At 38.1% G+C, this 16,024-nt stretch overlaps 1 protein-coding gene across 2 annotated transcripts in view; it reads left to right on the top strand.

The window, feature by feature from the left end:
* TMEFF1 (transmembrane protein with EGF like and two follistatin like domains 1) overlaps nt 1-16,024 on the top strand; it is an 81,475-nt gene that overhangs the window by 54,554 nt on the left and 10,897 nt on the right. For both annotated transcript variants that reach the window (XM_045470349.1, XM_045470350.1), the window contains exons 7-8: nt 650-715; nt 13,022-13,145. In XM_045470349.1, coding sequence (XP_045326305.1) covers nt 650-715; nt 13,022-13,145 — 190 coding nt within the window. The remainder of the gene's footprint in view (nt 1-649; nt 716-13,021; nt 13,146-16,024) is intronic.

Raw genomic sequence — 16,024 nt, forward strand, 5'->3', positions numbered from 1 at the left:
TTTGATAATTGAAGTTCATGCAGATTTAGAATCCTTTGGAGTAGTTGGTCCTTAATTTTTATCTTGGTCCTCTTGATAATATTTCCATTCATCCCTAATGATACCTTCCCTTTCCTCCCTCACTATGTACTGGGAAGCTGAAGCTTGTGTTTCCAACAGGCATTTGTGGTTCATTTATAGTCTTCCCAGTCCAAATACAATTCGCCAGTCTGAGGTCATTTCTATCATAAATTTTGTCTGATAACGTAACTGAGATTCCACATTTATCTTAATCTGATATGTTTCTAGGGAAACAGTGGTAGGAGAAGGTAAAACTTGAGATCATTGTCCCTTGGAGACAGGGTTAATCTTTTCACGTCAGGGTATCTGTTATTTTAGTTTGCACAGGAAAGACTTTTTCAGTAGAGGATATTTGAGCCGAAGTCTAGATGAAATTAGGCTGTTCATCATGCAGAGCAGAGCGTGTATATATTTGGGATGTCTTGAAGCCTAAGATAGAAATGGCACAATAGTCCAGAGATTGGAGGGAAATGTAAGCAGGGTAAGTGGATGAAGTTGGGAAGGACCTGGAGCATTTGGAATATTTGGAAGTTTCATGCTATGAGTTAAATATCATATGTGTCTTAATTTGAAAACTTTTCTTTTATAGACACAGATGACACTAGTTTGTTGGGAAAAAAAGATGATGGACTACAGTATCGACCGGATGTGAAAGGTATTGAATCACGATTTTCCAAATTTTGGCCAACTATTGAAATATGGTCAGTATCTGTCTGTAGTAGTTCTATTTCCATTATAATGACCCTTCCAACTTTGCTCTCTGTAGCAGTATGTTGTAGAATATATTATTAGTAATAATATGAACTGAAATGGCTAAGGCACTTATTCTCAATTTGCAGAGTACTCTCACATATGCTGTGTTTTTGCAATTGAAATTTTTATTGAGATAATTGCAGATTCACATGTAGTTGTAACAAATTACACAGATTCCCTCATATTTGCTTTTTAAATCCTCTTTACTTCTCTAGAATCTACTATTAATGCTTGCCCTCTGTGTACAGGTCTTGTTCCCTCTGCCTGGAACTTTTCTCTAATTAATATTCATCCTTTCAGTCTTAGCTTAGAAGTCATTTCTTCTTAGGAAATACTCCTTGACCCATAAGTCTAGATTAGGTGCCTCTCTATTATACTCTCCTACTTGATCACTTAACCAACTTTAATTATAGCTGTCTCTTTTATTCATCTGTATCCCCTTGTAGGCTCTGAGTTTTGTAGGGACAGAAGACTGTATCTATCATGTTCACTTTTGTATTCCTAATTCCTGGCAAAATGTTTGGCACATATGTAGGTGCTTTGTACTTGCAGAGAATGGATGCAGCTCAAAGAAACTGTAGGATTTGTTTGTACAGAGTCTTAGATATAGTAAAGGTCAGAGCTGCAGAGACTGGATTCCTTGACCTTAAGTCCAGTGCTCTTTGATTTAATTTGATTCTTCAACTACTCTGAGGGCTGCTAAGGATCAAGGGGAATGTTGAGACTCCATGAGGTTCTGTCTAGTGAACTGAAATAGGTCTAGATCTTGGGACTCCTAGTTTGGCACTAAGTGCTCTTTCACACATGCATCTTCTATCCATTTATTAGGTTATACTAATGAACAATTGTTTTTAGATGTGTGATCTACCTTTTATGCCTAATTTCCAAAACATATGTAAAATGAGAATAGTAATTGTACCTATCTCATAGCTTTATAAAAATTAAATAATATATGTCAAGTGCTGAGAATAGTATCTGACATACTCATAAGTGCTCAATAAATGATAGCTGTTATTATCACTGAATTTGTTATTCCCTCAATAGAATCATATCATACCTGAATCATTTATATTCCATGAGCTCCTGAAATACTAGTTTGCTATATTGATACAAGTGCTGTATTTAAAATAGAAAATCTCCTGTATTCCCATAGGAGACATAATAGATCAGCCTCAGTTTTATTTCTTTATACTGTTAGTACATGACCTGAATAGGAAGGCTATTTTTCAGTAGCTAGAGGCTCATACTTAAGGTAATTTGGGGAATTATGTATGCCCCAAATACTTGCCTGCCTTTGATAAAACTACAGGGATAATTTAGTGCCTAGGCCACTTTTGAGATACTGAAAATTCTTTACACATAAGAACTGGTCTATAACTCAAATGAAATTACCATAATCAGTAGATGTAATTTATTATGTGCCTATTCTATTCTGGTTGTTTTATGAGACATTGTTGGTGGATAGAAAGATAACTAACACATGACCTCCTTCTTTAAAGAGTTTCTTCATAATAAGAAATGAATATAACCTACTTCTAACAAAGTAGAAATTGGCTATTGTTATACATGTAGTGTGGTTGAAAAGTGCAATCGACATTCAGAAAAGAAAAGATTGCTATTTGGTGGAGTATAGTGAGGATCTGAGAAGCTTAATGGAAGAGGTGAAATTAGGGCTGAACCTTGAAGGAAGGTTAGGATTTTAACAGAGATCAAAAAGATATTTAAGGAGAATGCAAGAGCATGAGCAGAGGTGTGGATGCAAACGTTATGATAGAATGTATTGGACAGTGGTAAGGAGTCCTTTTTTGGCTGGAGAGTAGGGGGCTTAAGAGGTAGAAAATGGAAGAAGAGACTAGAAAGGTTGGGGCCAGACTATGTAGTGTCTTAAATGCTGTATCATCCTAAGACATTTAAACTTTATTTGTAGAATTACTAATATATTTGAAAAAGACAAGGGTGCAGAGTTAACCAGTTGAATGAATGGTATGTGGTAGGTACATTGTGCTTATTATTATATATATTGGACTAGAGGCAGGGAGATCAGTTAGGTTGACTCAAAGGGGATAGACTTCTGCTTAGATCAGAGGGATAGAGTTGAGATGACTTGGACGATAGATTCTATTTACACAACTAAGGATGTTGGGAGAGGCAAGGTGTTTAAGGTAAGGGAGGAGTTGATGGTGGTGGTGATTAATTTTGGAGTTTGAGTTTCTTGTGGGACTAAATAAGTCCATGTGACTTGTTTAGCATAAATTTGCAAGTCAGTCCTTTGAGACAGAGGTGATAGATAACTGAAGTCATGAGAACGAGTAAGAGATTATAGAGCTGCATTGTGTAGACTATTGCACACTTGAAATAGGGCTAGCATGATTGAGAAACAAAACCTTTAATTTCATTTCATTTTAATTCATTTAAATTTAAACAGCCACATGTGGCCAGTGGCTATCATTTTGGACAGCACACACATAGAACATACCGAGAGTTGTAGAAAGTTCCATCAGATGGCACAGTTATCCAGATCCAGAGAAAACCAAGAAAACTACAGTGGCACAGAAGCCAAAAGGGAGAAGCTGCATAAACATTTGAGAGGATGAGTATTGAATTTGAAGACAAGGGAGTCATTGGTAATCTTGGACCAAAGAGTTTCTCTAGAGTTATAAATGTGAAATCAAATTGTTGAAAGAGTTAAGAAATGTTCTAGTAGGGAGGAGTAGAGGTCAAAAGGTACTATTTTGTATTTTTCCATTTGCTTCTATTTTTTGTCCTCACAGGCATTTATAGGAGGACCTTAGTAAATATTTGTGTCCCCAGGACACAAGACTCGCTAGGTAGATAGGGCTCTAGGGATGGAAGCTACAAAGTGAAAAGCAGGAACACAGCATCGGCAGGTAGCTGGACAGATTGGAAGGTAGTGCTCAGTAGGGAAGATTTTTTTAAAGTTGAGCTCTTAGAAAGTAGTGCTCATGAAATGGAACATTTCAGTGTCCAGCACGGTGGCTGAATTAGTGCTTGTCTTGGGCTGTTAGAAAACCTGTGGTAAATGCTGAGATTGTAGTGTTGGAAGCATTGTTGTAGATGTTTATGCCGTACAGGGTATGATGGTTGAACATGAGGTATGGGAGATGGGTATGTGACATTTTAAAAGCTTGATTATAGAAAATTTCAAATGTATGTAAACAGAATAGTATAATGAACCCTCCTTTCCCCAGTACCCACCTTCAACAGTTTACAGCATTCTGTCATTTTTATTTTGCCTGTATACCTCTACCCTCTTGATTATCATTATTCTTATTTTACAGGTGTTTTTTTGAGGTATAATTTACATACAGTGAGATACATGAATGTTAAGCTATGAGTTTTCAAAAATGAATGCACCCCAATATACCCACGTATACCCACAGTCTCTAATATTTCCATCTATCCAGGAAGTTCCTTTGTGGCATATGACATTTCAACGTGACCATTTTTGTCCAAAGATATTTTCATACAGCCTACAATCTAACTGTAACACCTTCTTTATTTCTAAGACATTCTCGCTTGTCTTAGTTCCTGAGCTTCACTTCACCCCATCCCTCATCCCATCTTTGACCTCCTTCTCTCAATATTCTCTCTTCCTGCTAACCAGTGATGATACCAGAGGTACTGAGATATTGGTACTATTTTTTCCATTACTTAGCGACTGTCACTTACATATTTTAATACAGCTCTTTTGATATGCTCCATTTTTAAAGTCTTGATAAATTCCCCTCATTGAAAGGTAAGACTGAGACAGTTGCTAAAATCTTTGAGAGAAGTCTGAGTGTGTGTGCTGTGGAGTGTGGGAGAGAGTCCTGATGAGTTTTAGAAGGCTGTCTGGGTGGATGGCACAGACCCCTAAGAGATGAAGGTCACTGGGAGATGAGAGTGGAATACTGATCTGGAGGCGATGGGTAGGAAGCACCGCAGGGGAAGGTGGAAGGAAAGGGGATGTAGGAAGTAACGTGATCTTGGTATGTCAGGGAGATGAAAGGAATACTTTCTCAGGGAATGGCTGAGGAAGTGGATGAGTTTGTTCACATTACAAAACGTGTTTTGTTGGGAAGAGTGGAAAGGCTAGGAAAGGAAGAGTTAGGGTTAGTATGGAAAATGGGATTTAGAAATGTGAGAGTTAGAGGTGTTGGAGAGTAGGTAGCTTTTTATACCTACGTATTCTTTGATGGGGTATGAGGAGACTGGTGTAGGGAAAGTATGTATGGAGGGATATTTAGTAATGAAGATGAGGTGCAGGATAGTATAGGGGAAACAAGAAAGAATATATTACATTTTTTAAGTGTAGGGATTTGTAGAAATGAGCCAGAGTTACTGATGCAGTGTTGATGTGTTGTTGTGGCCTCAGCAGATGACCTACCAGGTGCGTGTCTTGGTTGTTAATAGCAACTCCTTATGCTTTATTTGGGTTGTATGTTGATGGACCAGGACAGCCAGTCAGTGGAAGATGCCTTTGCAGATAGGCCATCTGGTACTGGATTTTCTTATAACATCATCGCTTAGAACCATACTCCCCTTTGTATTTGAAAACACTGCCGCTGGTGGTAGATTTGTTTCTGAATGCCTCTGTGGGTGGAAGGAGCCACTGAGTGACCAAGTATACTTTTTATATCGCACACACACCAACGTTGTTCAGAGACTAACAGTTGCAGCTGTTGTTCGTGGAGCCTGTCACCACTTGCCTGAGGGCATTGTTTGGAGAGGACCATTCTGTGCCCAGTTCTTGCTGTGCGAGGCTGCATCTCTGCTGTGGTTTCTGAAACTGTGCTTTATTCCATCTTTAAAGCCTTTTTATATTTCCTTTTTGAAGTTAATCTAATTTACTTGGCCCAGAGAGCAGGTGCTTGGACATTCTGCTTTTGTCTATTCCCTTCACATCTCCCAGAGTGGCTGGTGAAATAATAGTGTGATGGTTAAGAGCTTGCTCTGTGGAATCAGACTTGGTCTACACTTAAAGGCTGTGTGGCCTCCTTTCTCTGATCCTTAATGATATTATCTATATAGTGGGGATACTACTATCTACAGCCTAGGATTACTCTGATTATTAAATGCTGTATCACTAAATTCCTTATGGAGGTTATTAGGGTGATTGTTAATACTTGTGTTTTCTGTTTTCATTGTTGGTACTTGACTGCGGTCAAAGGTCTCACCATTGGTGAGTCTACCTATCTGCATCATGTTTAATGTGGTTCATGAGTGACATCAGTGTGATATTCATTCATTCAACAATTATTCTTGTGTGCCCTTCTGTGTGTCGGGTGCTTTCACATATTTGTGTTATTATTTGATCCTTATCACAACCAGGTTATCCTCATTTTGTGGACAAAGAAGCTGAAACAGTGAATTGGTGGCTCATGTAGAATAGCAGAGCAAAGACTGGAATTTAGGCTTTCTGACCCTAAGCCCTGGTGCTCTTTTTTTTTGTATCACAACTATTCCAGAGTTCTCTACTGCTGCTTTGCTTTCTTTCTTAATTTGCTTCAGAACTTTAATATACTTTCAGCCATCACCTTGGTGAACATTTGTTCTCTAGCTTTAATTAAGAGCTTAATCTTTTTTTTTTAAGTTTATTTAATTTGAGAAAGAAAGAGGGAGAGAGAGTGTGCAAGAGGGAGAGGGGCAGAGAGAGAGGGAGAAAGAGAATCCCAAGCAGGCTCCGTGCTGTCAATGCAGAGCCCGATGTAGCACTTGGTCTCACGAACTGTGAGGTCATGACCCGAACTGAGATCAAGAGTTGGACGCTTAACTGACTGAGCCACCCAGGTGCCCTTAGAGCTTAATCTTAAGCTCCAGTTTCATATATTCATATGTAGAGCCTGGAACATAATAGGTGCTCAGTAAATACTTTTGGATACCTAGAGGTCTAAATTTGAACTTCATTTACTATGTTCATTCTACTGAACCTCCTGTCATTAGGTTCACATTTAGAGTCATTTTTTCCCTAATTTTTTAATTATGGTGAAATGCATATAACAAAATTTACCATTTTAATCATTCTTAAATGCACAGTTCAGTGGTATTAAATATATTCATGAAGTTGTGCAATCACCACTACTGTCCATTTCTAGAAGTCTTGCAGCTTGTAAAACTGGAACTATACCCAATAAACAATAACTTCCCACTTCTTCCCTTAGCCCTGGCAACTATCATTCTTTTTGTTTCTATAATTTTGTCCACTCTAAGTGCCTCATACAAATGGAAATCTACAGTGTTTGTCTTTTTATGACTGGCTTATTTCGGTGCACATAATGTCCTCAAGGTTAATCTGTGTTGTAGCATGAGTCAGAATTTCCTTCCTTTTTGAGGCTGAATAGTGTTCCATTGTATATACGTACCGTGTTTTGTTTATCCATTCATTCAATGATGGACACTTGTATTGCTTCCACATTTGAGCTATTATGAATGTTGCTTTGAATATGGGTTTATAGCTATCTCTTTGAGACCCTGCTTTCAGTTCTTCTGAATATATCCCCAGAAGTGGAATTGCTAGGGGCACCTGGGTGGCTCAGTTGTTTGGGCGTCTGACTTCGGCGCAGGTCATGATCTTGCAGTTTGTGAGTTCAAGCCCCGCGTGGGGCTCTGTGCTTACAGCTCGGAGCCTGGAGCCTGCTTCGGATTCTGTGTCTCCCCGTCTCTCTGCCTCTCCCATGCTCTGTCTGTCTCTGTCTCTCAATAATAAATAAACATTAAAAAAAAATTAAAAAAAAAAAGAAGTGGAATTGCTAGATCAAATAGTAATTATGTGTTTAATTTTTTGAGAAATCACCGTACTGTTTTCCACAGTGGCTATATCATACATTCTCATCAGCAGTGCACAGGGTTCTAATTTCTCCACATGCATGCCAACACTTAACTATTTTCTTTTTGTTCTTTCTTGGATAGTAGTCATCCTAATGGGTGTGGGATGCTGTCTTGTAGTTTTGATTTGCATTGCCCTAATGATTAGTGATGTTGAACATTTTTCATGTGTTTATTGATCATAGTTTCTTTGAATTCATGCATATTTTCTTTGGAGCATAATTCTGTATTGAAAGCATCTTTAATAAAGACAGTTCTGTTCTACTAAATGCTTAAGGTACATTTAATGGGTTAGTGCTGGGCACTACTTGTGAAGATGGTTGTTACAAGTTATCTAAAGGGTGGGACTGGGGAAGTTTGACCTTAAGAAAAAAAATTGTTGGACAGTGGGCTATGGGGTAAACAGACATGGAGAAATCAATAGTTAAAGAAAGAGATTTCGTTCGACATAAGGAACATTTGATAATACTGGAATTAACTGGGTTGATTTTTTTTTTTTTTTTTTAAACTTCTGGAAGTGGTCAAGTAGAAACAGGACCTTGGGGTTGTAACTTTATAAAGAGATTCCTTCATCAGACCAGACAGGCCCCAAAGACCCTTTCAGCTCTGAGTTTCTGAGAGCTCATTCCACAGCAACTTCAAGCTGTATGTATTTTTTTCTGTATCTCTAATATTTATTCCTACTGCTAAGCCCTAGCTTAGTTTTTCATTGCCACAGGTTTGGATTATGTAGTGAATTCCTAATTGGTCACCTGGTCTTCCTAGTTCCCCTGCCCCTTTATCTTGCATGCTGTTATCCAATTGAAAATTTTAACAACTTTTTGACGTACAATTTACATACCACTAAGTTCACCTCTTTAAAGTATGCAATTCAATGTTTTAAAATAAAAAACCAAAAAACATTTTTAAAGTAATCTCTATACCCAACATGGGGCTTGAACTCAAACCCCGAGATCAAGAGTTGTATGTTCTACTGACCGAGCCAGCGAGGCACCTTCAGTTCAATTTTTTAAAAAATATATTTAGGATTGTACAACTATCATATCAAAATCAAATTTTAGGCCATTTTAGCCGAAAAAGAAACTTCACATGCATTAGCATTCACTCCCCATTCTCCCTAACCACCAGCTCTAGGCAATCACTCTTAATTATGCAAAACATGGCTTTCACTGGGCTGTTCTTTAGCTAGAAGACTGTCAGGGTCTTCCTTGTCCATATGATTAAGAAAGCATTTCTCACCTGGGGGGTTCATATTTTTCCATAATCTGATTTCAGCTTCTTTTTCCAATTTTGACTTAAACCCTTCCCCGGTTTGAATATACAACTCTTGCTAAGGCTCATCTACTTCTCGTTCTTAAGAATGCTGTGTGCATTATACCTTCCTTTTGGTTTCCACTCTTCCTCTAAATAAATCTGGATATGCTTTGAGACCTAACTTGAGTCCTGTCCTTTCCATGAATACTTCCTGAGTAATATCACCTACAATGAGTTCTCCTTTAAACTTGAACTTCCTTGGGCACTTGGTCGAAGTGTGTAATGATCTTGTGGTTCCTGCGTTTAAGCCTCGCCTCAGGCTCTGTGCTGACAGCTCAGAGCCTGGAGCCTGCTTCGGATTCTGTGTCTCCCTCTCTCTCTGCCCCTCCCCTGCTCGTGCTTTATCTCTATTTCTCAAGAATAAATAAACATTAAAAAAAAAAAAAAAAAAAAAAAAGCTTGAACTTCCCTTAGCACCCAGTATTGTACAACTTTTTTTTTTTTTTTTTTTTTGGCATTTAATTGTAAACTGTCATGTGGAAACCCTTCTCTTGTGTTATTCAGCTTTTCATGTGTATACCTTAATTCCCTAAGTTGATTATAAGCTTCTCAAGGGCAGGGACCATGTATACTTTTTCTTTATATCTTCTGTAGCTTAGCTATGCACAGAAATAGTGTGTTTATGTATAATGGAATGAATAGAGCTAGCACTGAGCAGAATGCAAAATTTGGGCTCTGTGACAGCCACAGATTTCAAAGTCTTACTGGACATGTCTGTGTTTTTAGATGGCTTTGCCTTGTCTACAGCCTGATACCACATTCTTTCATTAATTCATTCAGTAAATGCCACTGGTGCTATGCTTTGTTTACTAATTTCTCAAAACCCTGTTCTTGATTTAGTTAACTTTTTCTTATTGCTGTGATGTAGCTGAATTCTCTGATAGCATTCAGTTCTGCATTATTCTTGAGATTTCCTGCTGTTGATAGGACTTTTCTTATGGTAGATTAGTACATTACCACAGCCTCTGTAGACCTATAGAGTACCATTATGATACACATTACAAGATCTTATTATTATAGGTTGGTACATAACCTTAGTCTCTGTAGTCCCATTATTATATACTTCATGGTGTAACACACCATGACAGTATCATGTTCTGAGAAGTTGCAGGGTGATGAGTGCTACGGGAGACAGTTGTATTGCTCAAGTCACTTATGGTTTGATTGCAAATGTGGAATAGCACTTTTAATTTGAAACCATAGCAAGAAAAGTACTATATTCTAAGTGTTAGGAGTTATACAGAAATAAATGATACAAATGTCTAGATTCTTTTTTTTTTTTTTTTTTTTTAATTTTTTTTTCAACGTTTTTTATTTATTTTTTTGGGACAGAGAGAGACAGAGCATGAAAGGGGGAGGGGCAGAGAGAGAGGGAGACACAGAATCGGAAGCAGGCTCCAGGCTCTGAGCCATCAGCCCAGAGCCTGATGCGGGGCTCGAACTCACGGACCGCGAGATCGTGACCTGGCTGAAGTCGGACGCTTAACCGACTGTGCCACCCAGGCGCCCCACAAATGTCTAGATTCTTAAGGAGCTCACAGTCTCATAGTAGAGACTGAGTTAAAAAACCCAAATGGTTGTAAGACAATATCATGAGTATTGTAGTGGAGAAGTGGGTGCTTAGGATTATAGCAGCCCCAAGGTATTTCTTCTGTCATGGTATATTATAGTTTGGGAGCTGGAGGAGACCATATAAGCCCTTTGAGGACAGGATATTTTTCTGTCCCCGGCACCTACAGAGTACCTGGCATATGAAAGATGATCAATAAATGATAAATGAATAGTCATCTATACTGTGCTATCTTATATGGTGGGTACTAGCAGTATGTGGTTATTGAGTACTTGAAACAAGATTAGTCAGAATTGAGATGTGCTGTGAGTGAGTGTTAAGTGGTCACCAGATTTTAAAGACGCGTTTAAGAAAATGTGTGTAAAAAAAAAAAAAAATCACAATTTTGTAATACTGATTATATGTTGAAGTGATACTTATTTGATAGATTAAATAAATATAGGATTAAAATTAATTTTCCTATTTCTTTTTACTTAAAAAATATGGCTACTAGAAAACTAAAAATTACACATCTCATATTATGTTGGACAATGCTGATCTTATTCAGCTGCTTTAGAGAGACAGTGTGATTTGACCAAGGTCACAAAATAGGAGAGGGGCGCCTGGGTAACTCAGTTGGTTAAGTATCTGACTCTTGGTTTTGGCTCAGGTCATGATCTCACGGTTCATAAGTTCAAGCTCTACATCGGGCTCTGAGCTGTCGGTATGGAGCCTGCTTGGGATTCTCTCCCTCTGTCTTTCTCTCTGCCCCTCCACTGCTCATGCGCGCGCTCTCTCTCAAAATAAATAAATACTTAAACAGAGCAAAACAGCAGAGATACCTTGAGAATTTCCATGTTGGATTTCTTGATTTCTGGTTCAGTTTTCTTTACAGGCATAAGTTAGTACAATGTAAATACATAAATTTTGAGGTAAAATAGCATCAGTTTCATCTTGTGAGGGATGACATGATCTCTCTGCTTTTTGGTATCCTATTATTGAGCCTAATAATCATTACGCATTTTTCCTTTTGTATGTGAACTTCAGTCTCCAGAAAATCTGCATTTTTAGTACTCAGGTTTCTTTTCCTACTTAGTACCTCCATTCCTTTTTCTCCCTTGCTCTTCCCCTTTCCTACACATACATATTTATACACACAGTCTTCTATTTTATTCCTTCTTAATTTGGTTCCATTAATAATTTCCACATTATAGCAATACCTTTATTTGTATTTGGGGGAGATAGCCTTTGCTGTAACATGGTGTGGTATATAGATTGAGAGCTGGTTGTTCTAGTGGTCTTGTGCATACATCAATTATCTCACATAATCCTCTCAGAACTACATGAAGTATAGATCCTGTTAAGATCCTGACTTTACAGTTATGAAATCTCAGTCTTAGAGAGGGTGGTACTCTCAAGGTCACACAGCTGATCACAGAATTTGTAAGCTAGAAATGTGAGAAACTGACAGGAAGCCTGGGAATTTTTCCTACATAAGCACAGGCCTGTGTAGGAACTCTTGAGTCCATAGACTAAGGATGAATATATTCATGTATACGCCAGGAAAAAAAGTTTAAAAGTCCATTGCAGAATGTGTGGGTATTAGGTATATGCTTATGTAAGTACATGAGAGAGGCAAGAGAGAAACAGAGGGGATAGGGAGAAATAGAGAGGGATAGAGAGAATGAATGGATGAAATGATTTATTTTGAAGACCAAGTCCTTATGCCTCCCTCCCTCCTGCTCCTTTCTGTCCTTCTTTCCTGATTCTCTTCCTATTTATGACATTGAAATTACTCACCATACTCTCATTTTCTTCACTTCAGCTCAGGTCAGTTCAAATCAATATACCTAATTGAACAGATGTTCATCAACATGTTTTCAATGGTTCTGTTTGGATAGAGGGGTTTCGGGTGATTAAAAAATTTTTTTTATTTGTTCTCTATGTTATTGAATTTTTTATACAATAACATATACTAAGAACAGCCAGATAAAAAATCAGCATTTGGAAGAAATTTCATTTGGAAGAAAAAATCAACATGCATAATAGTTTTCATTCCCAAAATATTTCACCCTAAAATTTCAAAGTGCCATACCTTGCTCTCTGCCATTCCAGGTTTTTTTACTTCAATTTCATAGTCCCCAGGTTAATGACTAGACTAAGTCAGTTTTTCAAAACCCAGAGCTGTAGTACACCATCTCTGGTTCATAGAGATGAGCTTTCTTATCGAGCTAGCATTTATTTCTTTAACCAAGATGTTTATGTTTTGGGGGCAGATTGTTTGTAAACAACAGTAACTCATAGTGGTCATGTTTTGCAAATATTTTTAAATGCTTTGAATCTAAACAGTCTACTTATTGTGTTTATGTCATAATGAGACCTTGGTTCTTATCCAGCCCCTTATCTGATAATTTTCTTTTCCAGATTACCAGCCAATTTATTTGTTGTTAGAATCTTTGAAAAGTCCATATTTTTCAATTGCTTTTCACTGTTTATTGTCCTGGTTTATGTTCTTTTAAGATGCTAGTGATCAAAGAGAAGATGTTTATATTGGAAACCACATGCCTTGCCCTGAAAACCTCAATGGTTACTGCATCCATGGGAAATGTGAATTCATCTATTCCACTCAGAAGGCTTCTTGTAGGTAAGTCAGCATCTCCAGATCAGAGGTGAGGAACTTTTTCCTGCAGTCACTGCTCTATAGAAGGCTATAGTGAAATATAGATTAAATATTACCAAAAAGTATTATTTATTTGCAGTTGAGTCAAAAATAAATTAGCAGTATCATTTGGAAAAAGCTGACATATATAATATGCAAAACCAAAAACAGATGTCATATTAGGATTTTAAGATTATGGGCTTAACATTTTTAATATGATGTCCATTTTTTATATAAGAAATAAATATGCCATATTTCAGCACTATTTTGGTTTTCAGGCAATCTGTCACAAGGTGATTTAGGGACTAAAGAATGTGTTAAGAACAGAGAATTCGTAACTCAAAACATATACTGAAATAGATTTCTAAAAATAAGGGAATGGGGATGTAGAACCAGGTGTGAAGAGAGAAGTAGAAATGGGAAAGGTGTAAATCTTCTACTGTCTGAAGCAGGAAAGGTTATGAAACTTGTTCAAGGTCAGCAGCAGCAAAACTAGATCTCGGATTTCCTGACACTCAGCCTAATGATCGTGATGCATTTTGCTGTTCTGTGTCTGTTTACCAGTAACACTTCTTGCTGGTGCTGGGAGCTCGTCCTCTATCTCAGACTGGTCTGGTTAGCCAGGGTACAGTATTTCCTTAGACAAGGGGAGATTGCTGTCATTCTGCACGTTCCTGCCTCTTGCAGTTTGGCCAGAGTCCTTTTTTTCCTTTCTTAGTCAAAACATCAAAAGATGGAGAAATACTACACTTTTCCTTTGTTCTGTCAGCCTAGTAGGCCAGTGAATCTTTCTCTCCAGAAAGTAAAAGCTGTTTGAAAGCAGGTATCCTGGTCCCTCTACCCTTAGCTCCCTTCTCCAGGCTCTCTTTTTCCTCTTCTCCTCCTGCTTTAAAAACAGAACAAAACACTATAAACTGTTAATGATTAAATAATTCTTTGTTAAGCTTTTGGCTTTTTCCTGTTTGAAAGTACTATTGCTCCTTTCCCACCCCTCTTTCCTAAATGTTAAAAAAATACAGCTGTGCAAAGGGGAACAAGCCAGTTTAAAATTTTTTTTATCTTTATTTTTGAGAGAGGGTGGGGGAGGGGCACAGAGAGAGGGAGACACAGAATCCGTAGCAGGCTCCAGGCTCTGAGCTGTCAGCACAGAGCCTGACGCGGGGCTCAAACCCACAAGCTGTGAGATCATGACCTGAGCTGAAGTCGGATGCCCAACCAACTGAGCCACCCAGGCGCCCCAACAAGCCAGTTTTAAAACAAAATCATTCAATGGATTCCTTCTATTTGTCCCAAGTGGCATACATAATCTTGATAGAAATTCAGATTATGTTGTTCTTAGGATAGGGCATCTTTCAAGATATCTAAAAGTGAGGGATGAGAGAGGATGGTGTCCTGATAATCAAGTGATACCAGGTCACTTTGCAGTATTTACTGTGAGTAATTGACAGTGAGAGGATTCAGTGGTATAGTGGTTAAAGGCTTTGGAAGCAGGTATGCCAGACTGGCCAGTTACTGACTGTGCTCTTCTGAAGTTACTTAAATTTCTAAGCCTCATTTTCTCATTTCAAAAATTAAAATAATAATGGTACCTATCTCCTAAAACTGTTACTAAATTTAAATTTAAATTGTTGCTAAAATTAAATGAGATAATATATGCAAAGTGCTTTGCACAATACCTGGTACTTAGTATGTATTTAATCAATAGGAGTCGACATTATTAGATTATAATTGCCTTTAGGTTTGAGACTGTTTTGCTAAACCTGTCTTCCCATTGCCTCGCAGGGGGCCTATTCCAGTAGCTACTTAGGTAACTTTAAAAAAATGTTTATTCATTTATTTTGAGAGAGAGAGAGGGAGAGAGAGAGGAGGAGGGGCGGGCAGAGAGAGAAGGAGAGAATCCCAAGCAGGCCCTGCACTGTCAACGCAGAGCCCCATGTGGGGCTCAAACTCATGAACTGTGAGATCATGACCTGAGCCAAAACCAAGAGTCGGACGCTTAACCAACTGAGCCACCCAGGTGCCCCAGTTAACTATCTTTTGAATGCCATGTGATGATGATCAACTCCACCTTCTTCTCCAGACCAGAGTTGTTTCTTAAATGCCAGAGAATCTCTTTTCTGCATATGTATAATCCTAAAAAGCAGCAGATCTTTTTCTTTTGTCTAAGCATTTACAAAGTCTATAAGAATCAGGCCATAATATCACATGCACTTCAACTAATAGGTGGATATGTTTGGGTAACAGTAAGCAGGCAGGGATGAACAATCGCTAGCCACTGTCCTAATCTTTTAGTATTATCCCACCGTTAATTTGTTTGTTTGTTTATTACTTACTTTGTACCAAATTCTGCCTGCCCCTGGCGTCTCAAATTCAGGTATGACAGGGATCCAGGCATCTTGCCTTCCAAAAAACCTACCGTCTATAGGTTCCAAAAAACCTAATGTCTGGTTGAAGACAATAATAATAAACAATTAAAATATAATATGAAAAATGCTGCCACACAGAGATAGATATACTCAAGATGATTTGGGACTTCAGACAAGGCACTTCACCTTGATGAGGATGAGGAACATTGTGGGAAGAGGGGCAGGTCTTACAGGAACATTTGTGTCACTCCAGGAACTTGCCCTTTATTTTAAAGGATGCTTGAGAAGCCACTGAAGGATTTAAGTTAAGAAAGTTATGATCAGATCTGAAAGCCGCTGGTTTTGTGGAAAATGGATCAGGAGACTGAATGTTAGGAGACTGTGCGTTAGTAAGAAATTAGAGCCTGAACTAAGTAAAGGAGTTGTAGTGACACTGAGATCAGCAGATGAATTGCAGAGAGAAGATAAGGTAGTTCAACCCCTAGGTTTTGGTGACCA

The sequence above is a fragment of the Leopardus geoffroyi genome, chromosome D4 (genome assembly GCF_018350155.1).
Source record: "Leopardus geoffroyi isolate Oge1 chromosome D4, O.geoffroyi_Oge1_pat1.0, whole genome shotgun sequence".
Classification (NCBI taxonomy): domain Eukaryota; kingdom Metazoa; phylum Chordata; class Mammalia; order Carnivora; family Felidae; genus Leopardus; species Leopardus geoffroyi.